The 20,059-nt window shown below is 38.9% G+C and overlaps 1 protein-coding gene across 1 annotated transcript in view; it reads right to left on the reverse strand.

Annotated features, from left to right (window-relative positions):
* IL7R (interleukin 7 receptor) overlaps window positions 1–14,713 on the reverse strand; it is a 31,598-nt gene extending 16,885 nt beyond the window's left edge. The window contains exons 1-2 of the mRNA XM_043489045.1: window positions 14,559–14,713; window positions 9,510–9,648 (exon numbers count right to left, since the gene is read on the reverse strand). Of these exons, the coding sequence (XP_043344980.1) occupies window positions 9,510–9,648; window positions 14,559–14,640 (221 nt within the window). The 5' untranslated portion in view covers window positions 14,641–14,713. The remainder of the gene's footprint in view (window positions 1–9,509; window positions 9,649–14,558) is intronic.
* Window positions 14,714–20,059: the final 5,346 nt, after the last annotated feature.

The raw sequence follows: 20,059 nt of genomic DNA on the forward strand, positions 1-20,059 counted from the left end.
GTGAAAATAGCTAGATAGTTCTAGAAAGAACTAAACAGATATTTTTGGTGCTGCCTGAAAAGAAAAATTTGGAGATTAATCCAGCTAAGTTAACTGAGTAACAGGTAAAATTAATGCTTGCCAGAGGAAATTAGGGAGAAGGCAATGGCAACCCACTCCAGTACTCTTGCCTGGAAAATCCCATGGAAGGAGGAGCCTAGTAGGCTGTGGTCCATGGGGTCAGGAAGAGTCGGACACAACTGAGCGACTTCACTTTCACTTTTCACTTTCATGCATTGAGGAAATGGCAACCCACTCCAGGGTTCTTACCTGGAGAATCCCTGGGACAGGGGAGCCTGGTGGGCTGCCGTATATGGGGTCTCACAGAGTCAGACACGACTGAAGTGACTTAGCAGCAGCAGCAGAGGAAGTTAGCAAAACCCAGTAAATAAATAAACCACTCTATTTTCAAAAGCACCCTTCCTACATTCAAAAACTGTTGCAAAAGAGCAGAAAAAGAAAAACATGACGCATAGTCAAGTCAAAAAGCAGTCAATGGAAACTGACCCTAAGGTGACTTGGATATCGGAACCAGCAGAAAAGAACTTTTCAGCAGCTTTTGTAAATATGTTTAAGGGCTAAACAAAAAATGCTATCATAATCATTAAGCAAATTTATAACTTTAGTGGAGAAGTGGAAACTAGAAAAGAGAACAAAATGAAAATACTATAACTGACAAGTATAAATGTAAAGTTTTAAAGGATGGCCTTAATAGCAGATAGAAGATGGCAGAAGCAAAGGTTGGTGAAGTTAAGATAGATCAATAGAAATTTTTCAGTCTGAAACAACAGAAACAAAGTCTTGTTGACCTGTGGGACAATATCAAGGGGACAAATAAATATGCAATTAGAGTTTCAGAACAAAAAGAGAGAAAGAATTTGGCTGAAAAATACTTAAAGAAATAATATTCCCAAATTTCCAATATGTCGGAAAGCATATCAACTTCTGGGCTTAAAAAACTCAGCCAATTCAAGCAGAATAAGTACAAAGGAAACCATACCTAGGTACATCATGGTCAAATGGCTGAAAAGCAAAGGCAAATAAATCTTGAAAGCATGCAGAGAAGTAGATCACTTCTCATCAGAAATTATGTGACCCAGAAGACATTGGAATAATATATTTAAGACTCTGGAAGGGGAAAAATTGTCTGCTTTGAATCCTTATAGTATAACATATTCTTCAATAATGAAGGCAAAATAAGGATATTTTTAGCTATATAAAAATTTACATAATTTGTTTTAGGAAGTTCTTTAGACCAAAGGGAAATAATATAGGTATAATTTCAGATCTACAGGAAGCAATTAGGTGTACCATAATAAATATCAAAAACACCACATATTTTCTTTTCATAAATTCTTTAGAGATAAAGATTGTTCAGGACTTCCTTGGCAGTCCAGTGGTTAATACTCTGTGCTCCCAATGCCAGAGGGGCAGGTTCAATTCCTGGTCAGGGAACTAAGATCCTGCTTGCCACACAGTGTGACCAGAAAAAAGAAAAGGATTTTTTTAAAACAAATAATGTAATATTATTGTGGAATTAGTGATATGCATAGATATGAAATATATGACAGTAGTACAGAGGCTAGAATGTGCTAAGTACAATTGTATTGTTCCAAGTTCCTTACGTTTTTCATGAAATAGTACATTAACTCTAAACTCTGACAGGAAATGGTTGAATATTGCAACACTTAATATAAAAAGAAATAGTGCCCAGATGTGTAAGTAAGGCAGCATAGAATGTTTCAATAGTTCCATTTCTTTCAAAGAAGTTAAATTGATTACTAATAAGTTTTCCTACAAAGAAAATTTTATGTCCAGATAAAACTGGTGAATTCTATCATCAGTGCCAATCTTACACAAATTCTCTCAGAAAATTAAGGAGAAATGAACCTTTCCCAACTTGTTTTATGAAGTTAGCTCAAGTCTGGTACCAAAAGCTGGCAAAGATATTACAGAAAAGAAAGTTATAAATTAATATTCCTCAATTAAATGTTAATATATTGATGCTAACACATAACGATAAAGTAGGATGCACTGCAGGAAATCAAGGTAGGGTCAACAATCAAAGATCAATCAATATGATTCACCACATGAACAAAATAAAAAACATGGATAATCTGATCATCTCAATAGATGTGGAAAAAGCATATGACAAAATTCAACATCCATTTACAACTAAAATCTCAGTAGACACCTCAACCTGATAAGGGGTACTTAACAAAAAGTCTATGGTTAAGAACATGCTTGGTGGTGAACTAGTTAACAGTTTTCTCCTAAGATAAGGACAAAGCAGGAATATCTATTTTCCCCACTTTTATTCAACAGTATACTGGAGGTTCTAACCAGTGCACAAGCCAAGAGAAACAAATAAAAATCATTAGTTTGCAAAGAAAGAAAATGAAATTTTGATTATTTTCAGACATGTTTGTTCACATGGAAAACTATAAGGATATTCCAACACAATTACAGGAACTAATATAGTGATTTCATTAAGGTCAGTTTACAAAAGTCAATCTCATTTCTATAGACTAGTGTCCAAAAATTGGAAAATAATTAAAAAAATAACAGCTCCACTTATGATAGCAATAAAACATAAAATGCTTAGAAATAAAATTAACAAAGGATGTTTAAGGCCTTTCCAAAGGAAATTACAAAACATTCCTGAGATCTATTAAAGGAAATCTAAAGAGAACACAAAGAACTCAGAATAGCCAAACAACACTGAAAAAAAGTAGAACAAAGATGAAGGACTCAGAGACTTGATTTCAAACTTACTATAAGATTACAACCATCAAGACAGATTAGCACTGTCACAAGGATAGAAATATTGATCAATGGATAATATAATGTTCTGAAATAGACTCATACATATAAAGCTTATTGATTTTAAATACATGCACCCAATGAATTCAGTGGAAACAAATTTCTTCAGCAAATAGTCCTGGAACAATGTGGAAAATATGAACCTCAATTTCACAAAAATTAATTGGGTATGGAGTATAGTTCTAAATATAAAGACTAAAACTGTGAACTGTTTAGAAGAAAACATGAGAAAATATCTTCCTAACTTTGAGGGTAGACACAAATATGACACAAAAACACTAAATATAAAAAAGAAAAATAAAACAAATTGGGCTGCATCAAATGAAAATCTTTTGCTTATTAAAATATGCCATTAATGAAATGACAATAGCAGATTCATTGATAGCAATTCATTAGTAAACTGAAATAGCAGGAAATAGTTGTAGTACATATATCTAAGATCATAATTGTATATAGAGCATATGAAGAACTCACACCCAAGGGACAAATAATTCAATGAAAAAAGACAAAAATCTAACAGCTATTTGCCAAAAGAATACATACAAATGGCCAACAGTACATGAAAAGGTGGTCAACATTATTTGTCTTGCAAAATGTAAATAAAATCATGAGATACTATTTCAATGTCAAATATTGGGAAGGATGTGCAGTTCTCATACATTGAGAGCAGAAGAGTACAGTGATATGACCACTTTGGAAAACTTGTTGGGCAGTTTCTTATAAAGGTAAAAACACACCTACCCCAGTGATACAGTAATTCCACTCCAAGATTTTTACTTTAAAGAAGTGAAAATGTATATTAAACTGATTTGTGAAAGAATGTCAATGATAACTTTAAAAAAGAATAATCTCAAACTTGAGAAAACTCAGATGTCCATTAAAAACAAAAGGATTAAAAATTTTTGATATATTTGTTGGAGTACAGCTGATTAACAATGTTGTGTTGGCTTCAGGTGTACAATGAAGTGATTTGGTTATACACATACATGTATCTAGGGCTTTCCAGTGGCTCAGCAGTAAAGAATCCGCCTGTCAATGTAAGAGACACAGATTCCATTACTGGGTCAGGATGATCCTCTGGAGGAAGTCATTGCAACCCACTCTAGTATTCTTGCCTGGGAAATCTCATGGACAGAGGCGTCTCGGAGTCAGACAGGATTTAGAAACTAAACAACAATAACAAAAACCACAACAACATACATGTATCTATTCTTTTTCAAATTCTTTCCCACTTAAGTTTTTAAATAATATTGAACAGAGTTCCCTGTGCCATACAGTAGGTCCTTGTTGGTTATCCATTTAAAATATAGCAGTGTGTACATCAATCCCAAACTTCCTAACTATCCCTCTCCTCAACCCGTCCTCCCTGCTATTTATAGAGAGATATTTGCTTAACTTGTATATTTAGGTAAAGAAATAAGATCTCACCATCTAACTTTGATCAATAATTTATAAAGATGGATGAGGACAAGAGTAAAAGTTCTTAAAAAAAAATCTATGGTATATTTGAACAGTGGAATACTCAAGCAAGTGGAAAACTGAGCTATGAGATAAGCATAAACATGGATAAATCTCAAAAACATTTTGTTGTGTGAAAGAAGTCAGACAGAAAAGAGGGAGCAGTATATTATTTCATTTATAAGAACTATCAGAAACCAGCAAAACCAAAGGGTGACAGAATTCAAAACTGATTTCTCACAGGAGATGAGAGATTGAAAGGGGACATGATGCATCCTTCCAGGGTGAAAGGAATTTTCTGCATCTCAACTGAGGTGATGGCAACATGTCATATATGTTTCTCAAAACTCATTTAGTATTTTTACATTTTACCATAGGTAAACTTTACCCCCCAAATGAACTGTAATCAAAAAAGAAAGTAAAATGAAATTAACAAATGACATAAAAATTAAAGAAGTAAAGCAAAGTATGTATTCTCACTGTAAAAATAAACAATGCAGAGTAAAAGGAAAATTACTCATTTCTCTTCTTTCCTTCAACCCCCAGTTTGATTCACATCTCTTGTGATAACCATGGTTACCAGTTTGTTTTCCCTACATACCATTTAAATCCAGCCACAGAGTCCTAAAAAGAAGTAAACTGGGTCAAATTGGAAGTGAGGATTGTGGTAGAAAATGGTTGGCTTCTGTGAAGAGAATTCTTCTCATTAATCAGATTTTTTTTAGGAAAAAAAAAATATGGAGAGTATATTCTCCAAAGGTCATTTGCTACCCGCAATGTAGAATGTGTGTTGGTTTTCTGCGATGAAACTGGATGTGTGTACACGTTTCTCTGCATGTGCACATATAAGCCCTTTAAAGGATCATTCCTGAGCTCTCTAGCAGACGTGTGTGGAATATTCAATTGCAGATCCTTAGCATGTAGGAATGTTCCAGTACTGTTGGACGTTTGAGAAGAATCTAAAATGATATTCTCAATTCATTCTTGCTTTTCAAGAAATGTGAGCAATGAGCAACAACAATGAAGCATCACCATACGGCTGCCTCACAAGGCTGGGCACCCTTTAAGGGCTGAGCCCTAGGGCCTGCTCTGTGTGGAGGGGAAGCCGTGATAGGAGACTAAGAGACGACTGTGGTCTAGAACAGACAGCCTCATTTCGTGCCCCTGACCCTGGCTTCAGGTGATCAGAGGAAACTCAGGGTCTCCCATGAGTGGCTCAACTCTAGTCAATCCAATTAATTTCAATTAGCTTAATTAAATTAAAACAACTTACTTGGTGCTAAGTGTGTATTGCGAGGATGAGCAATGTTCTGGGACTACACTCCCCAACACAATGGCCACAGCCCCATGTGTGGATTTTGAATCTTTGAAATATGGCTTGTTTAAATTAAGATGTGCTCCAAATATGAAATACCAGATTTTGAAGATGTAGATATTTAAAATACCTCATGAATATTTATGTTCATACTATTCATATTTTTTGTTCATGTAGGTTGAAATGATAATATTTTGGCAATATTGCATTAAATAAGATGTTATTAAAATTAATTTTCACCTATTTTTTTAAAACGTGGCTACTAGACAATTTAAATTACATATATCACTCCCACATTTGTGGGTCATATTATATTTCTGTTGGATAGAGCTGTTTTAAGGTATTTTGGTGGGGAGAAAAGATCACTACAGGTACCCAAGTAGACCCATAGGCTAGCAAAATTGGTCCCGTGGAGGACATCAACCCTCAGCTACTTACACAAATTCCTTTTTTTCTGAAAATAGAGACTGCTGGGGACCAGAGGATTCTTCACCTCAATGCCACTTTCCTCAATCTCCTATAAACTTGTGTAGTTTAGTGTGATAAACACATTTCTCTTGTTGGTGCAAGCAGGTATTTACATGGAAATACTAAAAACAAACCCCAAAGGTTATTCCTCATTTGGTCCTAAAAGACAGAATCTTCTCAAAAGTTAGTATGGTTTAGAAAGGGCTAGATTAACAACACTTGACAGATATTGCTAGTTAAGGCAGGAACACGAGGTAGCCTGGGCTGGATGCAACCTGTGATGTTGGTGGTAATTGATGAAAAAAAAAAATGACATATTTGAAGTGGTATTTGTAGGTGGCACGTGGGAGTGACTGCGGCGCCTCCACCAGTGTGGAAATAAAGGAAATACAATTACCTTCTGAGAGCTGCCTGTGAAAATTATGCAAACAGCTAAAAAGCAGGGGCCCAAATTTACATGCCTATGGTGTCCACGTGGGTAATGAAAATGAGAACAGTGGGCTAACTTCATGACTGAGATTTAATTCTCCATCTGTAGAAGCCATCAGAATTCTGTTCAGTTAATTTTTGCTGTCTGGGCCCAGTATTACCAAATCTGATTTTCAAAGAGATACCTAGATTTTTAAAGGCTAGCAACTAAATTAAAAAAGAAAATTAACCACTTTGAGATCTGAATCAAATAACTGGTTTTATCAATAAAATCAACAAACAGATTTCCTTTGTTTTGCTTCTATATTTACTGAACCTTTGGATCACATTTTTAAATGAAAATCCCATGACACAAAATGAAATATTATTTACAGGCACCAACCATAAGCCAGACACTAATCCTTCTACCTCAGTGTGAGCGGTTGTTATGATCAGACTTTAAATGTGATTCTCAGGTCACAGAGCTAGTTATTGGGTTATTGGTTAAATTGATCATTGAGATAACAACCTCCCTGCCTGTTTCCGGAGCTTCATCTTTGTCACTGCCAGTACCTGGGAGCCTGTCAGGGTGCTGGTGAACAAAAAATTTCTAGGTCCCCCAGTGAGAGTGGATTTATATTGATGAGGTACGATCTACTGCCCTCTCTGTCACCTCCCCTCAAAGACTTGAGCGCGGGATGAATATTTGGTTCACTATAAGAGTTGCATTTATCCATGTGAAGTTGTCACTTGGCATGCTGGTCATTTGCCTCTGTGATTTTGGCTAATCCAAGTCCATCCCCGAGAGATGGATCTGCATGTTGAATCCTAAATTATTGGTTTCTAAGCCTGGGAGTCTGGCGGCCAGATCAGGCAGGTGGTAAGTGCTTGTTGGAAAATGACCCTGGTGAGCCCTCTGGGAAACATCTGGTTTCCATAAAAAATCCCACCTGTGTGAAGACTTCAGCAGAACTCAGTTTTCAGTGATTTCCAATTTCTTTTTTTATAAATTTATATTCACAGAAAAAAAGAAAAAGCTCGCATAAAGCAATTTTGGGGGAAAGAAATCCAAACTTAGCAACAAATTCAACACTGTTTAAGGGGCTTTAACTTGAGCTACAGCACTCCCCCCCACCCCAGGTGGACCTAAGTGGTAAAGAACCCTCCTGCCAATGCAGGAGACATAAGAGATGCAGGTTCAATCCCTGGGTCTAGAAGATCCCCTGGAGGAGGGCATGGCAACCCTCCCCAGTATTCTTGTCTGGAGAATCCCAGGAGGAGCCTGGTAGGCTATAGTCCATAGAGTCACAAAGAGTCAGACATGACTGAAATGACTTAACACACTCTTAACTTGAGCTACACCGCTGCTCAGAACCCAGGAGTTGCACAAATCTTCCCCTCAAGGTGTGGCTAACTTTGTGAAGATGACTGCCCTCTAGAAGCATCTTAGCCTACTAAGGGCTTCATACTTACTTTTTAACACAGAAAACATGTCTTAAAATAATCCCTTTCTAATGGAAATACCTGAATCCAACCTAACAACCCAAACGGAGGCTACGGACAAGTTAAAATACGACAGGAGAAATCAAGAGACTCGTGAAAGGAAGCGGGAAAGTTTGTTCAAGTGGCCAAGGAAGTGGTCAGATACTGTCATGAGTGAAAGTGGACAGAAGGTCAACCTCTGCCTCCCCAATTAAAACCTCTGCCGTTTACCACCCAGCTGGCTGGAGAGGCAAAGCAGACCTCTGTGTCAGAGGGGGTTTTGCCCACAAAAATGATGTGCGTCTTTTGAATAAGTTGTTCAGCAGCTTTAGTGGAGTCTACTTGTTGCACAGACTCTGGACATTGTAGGTTCTTCTTCTCTAGATGTATGTTATTCCTGGAAAGCATGTGATAGAAGTGAACTGACAGAGACAGACTGAGAACACACTATGGCATTCAAGTCCAAGGTCATATTTATCCAAAGACCTTAGCAGGAGACATTGCATGCACAGAGGCAGGGAATTAACATGACATGGGATTCAGGGCTTGTCAAGACCAAGTATTGTGGGAGATTGGCTGTCTATGGAATATAAGAAGCCCTCTTTTACTACTGGTAGATTTTGACTCATTTTCCTTACTACACAACTAACTAAAATTAGGTCATCTGATATGAATTTGGAAATAGCCACAAGTCAGAATTTCATGACAGTATTTTTTTTCAAGTCATCAGAGATAGTAACTCTTGGCAACAAGAGATGATTTGTGGAAGAGGGAGAAGATAAGTTCTCTGAGCTCTTTACTAAACTTTCAAATCAGCTAAGAGACTTTCTCTTTCTTTTTACCTTTCTTAGTGGCTCCATGAAACCCAGAGTCAATTTCTTCCTGTGGATTTTTAGAAAACTGGTATTGGCAACTGGCTGGGTGGCAGTTGGGTCTAGATTCACAGAGTTTTGACTTAATGCCTTTTTTTCATTACTTATTACATACTGGATGTGTCATCCAATTAAATAATTGAAGTATTAAATTATTTAATCTCACATCTCCCTATGAGGTGATATTTAACAGGTGAAGAAACAAAGGAACAGATAAGTTACACAACTTACTCTAGGTTAAAAAACCAGTTAAGTGCTCGTGTTAGGATCAGAAACCAGGCACCCGCCCTGAGTGTGGCTTGAAGATACTAGCTTGTTCCATGTTGGGCAAAGAGCCTTCAGGGGAGGAGTGAACCAGGACAATCAGAATTTAAGTTCTGCCATGAAGTCAGGAGGGATGTGGGACCTCCCACACCCACACCATCATTTGGCTGTAGCAGCGAGGACCTGAAAGATGAGCTCCTGAGTGTTTCTTTGCTTGAGTCTCTTGGTGAAAGACAAGGAGTTTGAGGAAGTTTTTGGAATTTACTCAATTTTAACATTTGATAATTAGCCCCCACACTCTCCTTTGCAGCTGTTGCCGTGCAGTGTAAGAAAGAGAGACGGAGGGTTTATAAGCACCCATTGAAGGCGCCATTCCTCACCATATTTCAAATTCCAGGTTGGTGGTGTTGATGTCCGAGTCATCAAACGTGCAGGTCAGCAAGTGCTGGAGTCCATCCACTTCCAGCTGACTGTAGCACGAGAATGAGTAGTCATCCAGTTCTGCGTCATCAAAATCTCCTGGCAAGGAACAAACCTATAGATGTTAATGAAGCCAATAAGTGCCTCTTGTGCAATCTGGACTAATGTTGCCGAAATGGCAGACTTTCATGGCAGACATGAAGGAGTGCTGATTGTTTGTCTAAAGATGGAAAGCCCAAGGGCAAAGACAAGAAACAGGACTTCAAAAAAACAAAAATAAAAGCAAACAAAATGACAAAACTCAAATAAACTTAATGAACACAGATTTTTTTCTAATAGAAAAAAGTCATCACAATTAATAAATAGTCTCCAAAGATTTATAAATATCTCTGCTGTTGGGTAAGAGCATTGGAGATCTAGAATGAGACACTAAATGCATCCTTTCTTTTGTATAATGAGTATTTCTTTTGTTAGTTTATACATTTAAATGAGATACTCTATTATTCATGTGCCACCTAATCTAGTCTTATACTTTATTACTAATCTTCCTTTATTGCCTCCCAAGAAATTTTTTTGAATGAATGAATGAAGATGATAGCTATCTTGCAGTCAGAAGTTCACTTCTTAAAACAGTAGCTTTCCCTTACCTAAACAGGTATCCCACCTAAAAGTTCCATTGATTTTTTCCCATTGTATGAATATATATTTAAGGCCACTTGTCTTAAGCTACTAACAGGCAAACAGGATCAGAAAAAAATTACATCACAGGACTCAGACCTGGTGGAACTTCCCATGAATCTTAAAGATACTACTTCTGTGCTTGTATATCCTCCCTTTAGAGATATTGTGTTTTATGAATATGAGCAAAATTCTAGAAGCATGTGGGAAACTAGAATTTTTATGCCATTGCTTTTGGAAAGTACTGTCTTTTAGAGATAGCATTTGATTTTTTAAGATGGATTGAGGCCCCTAAGATTAAATATATATTTTGTGTGTATATTTAATAGTATTTAATAAAGAAAAATATGTCATCAAAGATACTCCAACTGGGATCTGAGAAAATCCAGAGTAACCAAAGCCATTCTCGGAGAGATTGAGTGCCTCAATCTCTTGAAGCAGAGAGACCTTGAAGCAGAAAGACTGCTTCAAGGTCTATTGATACTGAAATTACTTTGGCCACTGATACTAGAAAATTGAAGCTCTAGGGGTTGGGAAGAACCCACTCCAGTATTCTTGCCTAGAGAATCTCCATGGACAGAGGAGCCTGGCGGGCTACAGTCCATGGGGTCACAAAAAGTCGGACATGACTGAGCGACTAAACACAACACAACACAGCACAGGTTTTAAATAGGAGAGAGAAGATACTGAAAATTACATCCCAACTGAGTATCCCGAAGGCCGTGGGATTACAGACAGAACCCTCTTTACTTCAACAACCCAGTTGTTCTTTGGGAGAATTAGTAAAGCTGGTTGTGAGTGGACCAACCAGTTGTGAGAAAGGTCAGTTCAGTCAAAGCAACAAATCTTGAAAAGCCACACCAAGGTAAGAGCTGCAGGCACTGCTGTTTCTGACTATACCTAGAATCCATCAAGCTCACAGTTCTGCCACCAGCAAAGGCTCCTGATGCTGGGAAAGACTGAAGGCAGGAGAAGAAGGGGACGACAGAGGATGAGATGGTTAGATGGTATCACCGACTTAAAGGACATGAGTTTCAGCAAGCTCCAGGAGTTGGTGATGGACAGGGGAGTCTGGCATGCTGCAGACCATGGGGTCACAAAGAGTTGGACATGACTGAGTAACTGAAGTGAACTGTATTTCAGCTGGATATGGCCCTCTTTTTAATGGCAGTTTTAAATAATGAGGGGCAGCCCACTATTTGGGGCTTCCATGTCAAAATATATTTGCTCTTAATCTTACAGAGTGAGATCCAGTCCCCTAATTGCTGGCATGTCCACCAATCTGGTACAACAGAACCGACATTACTATTTGGATTCAGACACTTGTGGATCAACTTTGTCTCCAAAACTCTTTAACATACAACTTAAGCCAGAGTGAGCAGAATTTAGTAGATTCTGGTATCAACAGAACAAAGGATTCCTGTATAATTTGCTGTTTATTCTTACACAGCAGTGATCACTTACAATAGCCAAGACATGAAAACAACCTGAAGGTCCATTGACAGTTTAACTGATAAAGAACATGTTGTATGTATATATATATATACTACTATATATACTGTATATATTAATACTATATTGGAGAAGGAAATGGTAACCCACTCCAGTGTTCTTGCCTGGAGAATCCCAGGGATGGGGGAGCCTGGTGGGCTTCTGTCTATGGGGTCACACAGAGTCAGACATGACTGAAGCGACTTAGCAGCAGTAGCATATATACTACACACACACACACACACACACACACACACACACACACACACACACACACACACACACACACACACACACACACACACACTGGAATATTACTCAGCCATGAAAAAGAATGAAATAATACCATTTTCAGCAACATGGATGGAGCTAGAGACTATCATGCTAAGATAAGTAAGCCAGATAGAGAAAAATAAATATCATATGATATTGCTTATATGTAGAGTCTAAAAAAATGATACCAATGAAATTATTTACAAAATAAAAATAGATTCACAGACATAGTAAACAAACTTACTTAATTTACCAAAGGGAACAGTGGAAGGTGGGGGAGGCAGATAAATTAGGAGTTCGGGATTAACATATGCATACTACTATATATAACATAGGCAAATAATAAAACCCTACTGTAAAGCCCAGGAACTATACTCAATATCTTGTAATAATCTATAATGGAAAAGAATCTGAAAAAAATATATACATATGTGTGTGTGTCTCTCTCTATATATGTATAACTGAATCACTTTGCTGTATACTTGGAACTAGCACACATTGTAAATTAATGATATTTCCATGAAAGAGAAGAAAATAATGGTCATACAGTTAAAATGGCCGTGTTTTGAGAAAAAGCTCATTGGTTCTTTAACAGGTTTGGAGCTCGTTGACTCTGAGCCAAAGTTGCTTTGTAAACAAGAAAAGTCCCCTCAATTACCTGCAAAATTGCGTGGCATTTTACAAAGAGAATGTCATATCTGCTCTCAGCTTAGTTAAGAGTCATATACACAGTGGTTAAGACCTCCAGCACCAGAGCTGGACAGATGTGGATTTAAATCCTGGCTGTTCCACTGTGTAGCTGTGATCCTTCATCAGGTCCTCTCTAAGCTTCAGGGTTCTGATATTTAAATTCGTGTTATTATGAGGAATCACTGAATACAAAGATATTTCTTAGAACACAGAAAATACTCAATAAGGGCTAGCTAAAACTATTATCACATTTTTTGAGAAATAAAGAAAAGGTAAAAAAAGAATTCTAATTTGAAGGATATACATGAAACCTTTGGTGGCTCCTTTGAAAAAGAGTGTTTTGTCAAAGGTATTATTATGACTACAGATTTGAAATTACACAGAGCTCATGAACAGTGAGTTTTTAAAAATTCTCACTATAAAAATTAGAATTTTTGAAATATGTATTATAGACAAGAGAATGTGGTTTAGAAGTTTTCCTACTGGAAGGGCTTAGTTGATTAAAAGTATAAATAATTTGGATTTTTAAAAAGTATCTTCTTCTCTTGATCATTCTTATGCTTATCAGAGAACTAACTTATCTTTAACAAGGAGCAGTTGATTATTTTGAATTCCTGACACCTCAAACTGAGAAGTATTTTGATGTAATCATGTGGATGGGTGGTTACAGATCTCTTAAAAAAATACCCTGAAATTTAAAAAGTTGAAGTGAAAACTCAGCTTTCAACTAGAATCCTTAATTTGTTTTTAAAATAAAATGACCACTGTGGGGAGTGGTGAAGCAGAAGGGATATATTATATTCCAAAGGGGAAGATTTATGTGTTACCTGCCAAGCATCTATCTGTACAGACACAAGACAACATTTACCATGAATTAATTATCATCCCCCACACATTCACAGTCACGCTATGAAAAATGTCAACCCTCTGACAATTCCATTAATGAAAATATGCTAGGGATTTCCATCCTTAGTGATTACATGACTTAAGCTATCTAAGCTGAGTCATTAGGCTGACGTGCTTGATATCTTCACTAGGCAAATACTTTTTAAATCTTAAAGTGAAAGTACTTAATTTTCAGGAACAATTTGGTGGTCCAAGTTTCCAGGTGGCTCCTCTGGGCCACTTCACCTTTGCGCAATTTCAGTTGTAATTACAATAGGTTTACAAAGTAGACAGCATCTGCCTCTAGGTACTAAGTATTTAAGGATACTAAAGAAAATTGTTATATGATGATAAATTTGTTGGCCTGGATACAGTTAAATATATTTCAAAGAGAACTCATTCAGATCTTACCCCTATTCAGTTATTCACTAAGAATACCACATGATCACACCAAAATTAAAGTATTTTGAGGAAATTTTCAAATATTTGTTAAATGTCTACTATGTTCTAGATACTGGAGTAGGTGTTGAGAAAACAGCAAAGGTAAGTGCAGACAAAGTGGTTGTTTCTGGATATTATTTTATCTTGAAAGTGATGTTTTTGGAGCCTCCTAAAAGCTAAAGCAAAACAAAATGAGCTGCTTTTCTTGGCAAGGTAAAGTTACCTTGAAGGTTCTCTAACAAGCATAACCATTGTGTCTCTATGGGTGTTCTTTTTGTAAGATCAGAGGCATCAACAAATATTTAAGATTCACATTGGGAGAGTCAAGTGCCTCCCTTGACAATTCTAAGCCTTTACAGACCACTTGCAGTGTTGGCCCCAGGACCCCTGTCCTGGTGGTTAGAACAGGCAAAAGGGTTAAGTACGTGGTAAGTCCTCAAACTCCCTTATATTTAACCCAGTGCCCCACTCCAGTCTATTATGGATCTGAGCAACTGAAATAGATGCTAGGGATCATCTGAAATCCTGAAGAAAAATCAGAAATGACTCACCATTCTCTGCATAGCCACTTTCTCCAGAAACGGCTTGAAGTAAATAGAAAAGCATACCCAAAGCAGTACTTAGAAGTGTCATTCTGAGAGAGAAATAGAGACAGCAAGCGCATGAGCCTATGCGTAGGAATGAATGAGAGAGAGAGCGCGAGCAACTTAAGTCTATAGCTTTAGGACTTTATACTTGTTTAACCACAGGGGGGAAGTAGGGGGGAAGTCTAAACAGAAGAAAAGAAGGCAAGTGCCAGAAACAGGAAGTGTGAGTAAAAGTATTGCTGCTGTAAGCAGAAGCAGAGGAAAAGAAGGGATGGAGCCTTTCAGAGGCTGGTACCTCTTTGGCATCCCTGGCTGCCCCCAAATGTACTGGCCTTATTTCAGATGGAGGTGGTGGATTCAAATCTAGGCTTGAACTAGCTTAGATCCACTTTAAAAGAATCATGAGACAAAAATCTAAACAGACAAAGTTTATCAATTGCTTGTCTGAGTGAGTGTTGCTATAAAGGAAGATTGTGCACTTAATCAAGTCATTTACTGCAGGTATATTTTAAATTATCTACCTCTCATCTCTGAACATACATGATAGAGTTCCACAAGCACAGTCACTTTTCTGTTGTGTTTTTTTGTGTATCCCTGGTGGTTACGTATGCCTCATCCACCGTAGTAGGCACTTGAGAATTATTTGTTTAATGTAGAAGTTGGCAAGCTAGGGCCTAGGAGCCAAATTTGGCCCACTACTTGTTTTTGTAATGGGCTTCCCTGGTGGCTCAGATGGTAAAGAATCAGCCTGCTATGCAGGAGACCTGGGTCCAATCCCCGCGTTGGAAAGATCACCTGAAGAAGGGAATGGCAAGCCACTCCAGTATTTTTGCCTGGAGAATTCCATGGACAGAGGAGCCTGGTGGGCTACAGTCCATGGGGTCACAAAGAGTTAGACATGACTGAGCAACTAACATACACTTTGGTCTTGTAAGTAAAGTTGTGTTGAAACATGGTTGCTTTGTGATCGTATCATCACAGTAAAGTCACTGAGGCAGAAACTGTACATCATACAATGTGTAAAATCTTCACTATCTGGCTTTTTACAGAAAAAATCTGCCGACCCTTTGTTTAATGGATTAAATAGTTTTCTCTGTGTATTTAAAATAGGTTTCCATTTGTGAAAATCTGATTGCCACACAACTTTTCAAGAACATAAGTTACACGCATGCCACACTGGTACCGACGTATACAGGACAGAATTCTGAGAAAATGACAGAGGTCATTCAGACTCTCCTTAAACTAGCTTGTCCATAAAAATTGTTCTCAACACAGCCTCATGGCTAAAACAGTGATATTTGTCAAGCCTGGCTGCATGCATGCTAAGTCGCTTCAATATCCACCTCTTTGCTATGGACTGTAGCCTGCCAGGCTCCTCTGTCCATGGACTTCTCCAGGCAAGAATACTAGAGAGGGTTATCATGCCCTGCTCCAGGGGATCTTCCTGACTGACCCAGGGATCGAACCCACAACTCCTATGTTGCAGGAAGATTCTTTACCGCTGAGTCACTGGGGGAGCCCAAGCCTGGATGACTTCTTAGTAATTGTTGGATGTTCTTCCACATCATTTGTGTTCAAAGTCATAGGTAGATAGCAGTTCTGTCATCAACACAGTTTTGCTCACGTCTTGTCATGGATAATCTAACCTGGATTCTGGCCATGAAACACCACTGCCTTGATTCACCATTTTTTTAAGAAAAGTCCGCAAGACTGTGAATATAGGGTGACAATTACAGAGATGCTGAGTGGACAGTGACTTATAAAATTCTGTTCAATTCACTGTTATTGGGTAGCATCAGTCCTGTGGACCTGTAAGAATACTATGGGAAAGTGGGAAAGTGTTAGTCACTCAGTCGTATTGGACTCTTTGAGACCCCCATGGACTGTAGCCCGCCAGGCTCCTCTGTCAATGGGATTTTGCAGGCAAGAATACTGGAGTGGCCATTGCCTCCTCCAGGGGCTCTTCTCAACCTAGAAATTGAACCCAGGCCTCCCACATTGCAGGCAGATTCTTTACTGTCTGAGCCACCAGGGAAGCCCCAAGAATGGCTACAGTAACCAAGATGAATAACATCCCTTGCCCCAGTGTAAAACAGTCTTTGAAAGCCACATGGGCTAGCTTGTCTTATTGTTACAGGTGAGTTTCCCTGGTGGCTCAGTTGGTAAAGAATCTGCCTGCAATGCAGGAGACCTGGGTTTGATCCCTGGGTTAGGAAGATCCCCTGGAGAAGGGTATGGCATCTCACTCCAGTATTCTTGCCTGGAGAATCCCCATGCTCAGAGGAGCCTGGTGGGCTACAGTCCATGGAGTCCCAAAGAGTCGGACAAGACTGAGCAACTAAGCACATTATTACAGGTACTGTGACAATCTCGTAAGAGGTGAAAAGAAGAGGTGGGGCATTTGTGCTAGTCCCTGGGAGCCCCTCTTCAGAGTTGACGCAGATCCAGTGTCAGACATGGGGTGCCCTGTTCATAACATCATATACTGGACTACAAATTCAAGGAATATTTCAAAGCAAGAAGCCAGCTGAATGGGACACAATCTAACTCCTCCATCTGCTGACACCTTCTTTTGGCATTTTCCACACATCTTCCATGAAGAGTAGCATAAATAAACAGTGACAATTTTGTGCATCAAATGATAATTTGTGTTCTCACTTCTGATTTTTCTTTGAATGCTCAGTTAGACAATCATAAGCCTGATTTACAAAATTGGTGTGTTTTGCGTGTTGAGCTGAACATCCTTTCAAGAAAGCTGCAATTATAAATTTCCATGAACTAAGTGTTCAAAGAGAAATCACAAATCATAGCCATCCAGCAGCACAGACCTCGTGAACTGCTCACAGACTGTCACTCCACGGGTGAGTAATTAGGTCGTGTCTCTTTAAGTTCTCTTGTTTATCATTCAAGTGGACTATCATTTTGATTGTATCTCTTTCCTTTAGTTGTGAAGATGTAAAAGAACAAAGTCAAGACACAATATTTTGGTACAGCATGTGCTAGTTGGCTCAGGGGATTTCCACGGGTATACTTAACTCTCTTCGGGTGGGGCAGGAGATGCTGAAGGACCTCAGAGAGAAACCTATATTAAATGTGGGGAGCTCAAAGAAATGAGAGGCTTCACTTGTCCCTCTAGAGATTCTGGGGGAGCAACGGTACCTTCTCTACTTTCTTTACCCAGATCTCACTGCTCCTTTGGAAACCTGGAAAAGCTAAGTTTCTAAGAAACTTAGAAAATCCCTTGCTCTACCTACCACCTAAACAGAGACATTTACTGAATTTCTTGTCATTATTGGCTGTGGGAGAAGAGTAGCGATGAGAACAGCAAAAGCGGAAAGATGCTCAGGGCACCAGAGCCTCTGACCATGGAATCAGGATCTGAGCAAGCAGTCCTTTGATGGGGTAGCTTGACTGGAGCTGACATTTTCTCCTTCTCGTCTCTCATCATTTCTTCTCATTGCTTCCTTTCTCTTCCTTCTTATGTTGTCTTCCTCTAGCTTCTTGAGTCCCCTATGATGTGGTGAATCATAGCAAAGGTGTTTTATTTTTTTCTCAAATACAAGCAGAATAGAGTGACTTTGTAAGACTCCCAGGATCAGTTGATCCTGTCTCTCCTTTCTTCCTTTTCTGGTGATCGTTCAGACCATTTTGTGAAACTGACAAAGCACACGAATAAGATTTTCTTATATTTTCACATTGTAATAAGTTACATGCCCTTCGTGTATAACTGGTTAGAGTCCTAAAGGGCTCAGAGAGTTGACCTTCTAGCAAGATTTGAAATTTGTATTCCAGTTGGAGGGGAGTGCGCTCTTGGATTGTTCGTTGTCTGTTCACTTCGTACAAGTTCCTTTAGGAAATCCCATGCTTTCTCTTCTTCCCTGATTAACAAGGATAAAGATGCTCCTGGGAAAATTCAGGCTGAGATCTTAACTTCTTGTTAATCTTCACAATCTCAACTCTTCTTTTATGAACAGAAATTTTATTTCCATCTTTTACAGGAGCTTTAGAGTTAGTGGGACAGACGTCAATGTATTGCCTCTTTCAATACCCTTGGGAAACAACTGCTTGAAGACCAAAAGTATTTCTCTGAGTCAGTTTTTAAATGAAGCCTATAAAATAGCCCCTTAAACACTTAGTAATATGTCCCAAATGAGAAAAATGTAAAAGTCATTCATCTTGAGATTGAATATTAAAGGACAACAAAGTGAAATAACAGTAACAATAGTAATGATAGATAGTACGTTGCTATAGAGATATACCGGCTAAAATCTGTTGTTGAAAAAATACTCAGAAAGTCCCAAAAGACATTCTCTGAGGTCTGTATTAACCTCCCCCCTCACTGTCACTTACCTTCTTTGATTAATGATTAGATTTTATCCGTAAGGTAGAAAGCAACAATGGGCCCTGCCTTCTGCCAGAAAAGAGACATCCAGGCCAGCTCAGTGGGGTGACTGGGGAGCCCCAAGCACTATGGGAAAAGAGAAAGGAAAACACCCAAAGTGTATCAAGTAGGCGAAGATGGCTGTGGGGAAGTCTCACTTTGCTCTCGTCCTGAGCAAATCCTCTTTAGCATTTACCAGCGTGTGCTGAGTCAGGCCCCAGGCTTCTAAGGGGGAGTCCCAGCACCGTGAAGTTTCATTTCCAGGAGCACAGTATTTTCCTTGTTGTGGCTCTTCTTTCATTTCCCTTTCCTCCTTACCCCATGTCTTCAGCCTCATGCCTTGCTGTCGCTTGTGTTCTTTCTGGGCAGAGATGACATGCCAGAGCTGCTGTATCTCTATAAGACTTTAGTCTCTGTCTTTGGAAGCAACAAAAAGGAAATATTGGCGTGCCAGTTGGTCACACTCTGCTAAAGATGTTTCTGTCAGAAATAGTTTTGATAGCAGGAGGTACCCAAATTTCAAAAGAAGTGTGAACAAGAGTGTTGAGCCTTCAGGAAAGTGGGACACTATCTGGCTATGGCTATAGGCTCCAGAGCTTCCATGGGCAGCTGCCAAGTTGTGGGTCTACCTACAGCCTCTGGTCTCTCCCAGGCCCTTCCTGAGATGGTCCATGGCATGCTCCTACTCACAACTCTCAGGCACAGCACCTCTGCTGTGTTTTGGAGAAAAATCTGGATTGACACTATCCTAGGCTGTGACCTTGGACAGATTTCTTTGCCTTGGGAAGAGCTCCTACCACCCCACAGAACACTTTTGGAAGGACTGCTGTGCTGATGGCCGTACCTGCCTCTAAACTCAGCCAACCGGGAGAATTAGCAAGAGCCCTCAGTTCTACATCCCCATGCTCTGCCTATTCTTTTAGATCCTGGCACCTCCAAGAACAGCTAGTGGAATAGGCAAAGTCCAAATGAAAAGTAACCCTGACTGACACTGCTCATGGAATTGCCACAGAGAGGCAGCACAGTTCCCAGATGATTTGACCCTAGGCCAAATTTTCAAGGGGTGTCCCTGGCGGCTTAGTGG

This window comes from Cervus canadensis, chromosome 16 (assembly GCF_019320065.1).
Source record: "Cervus canadensis isolate Bull #8, Minnesota chromosome 16, ASM1932006v1, whole genome shotgun sequence".
NCBI lineage: Eukaryota > Metazoa > Chordata > Mammalia > Artiodactyla > Cervidae > Cervus > Cervus canadensis.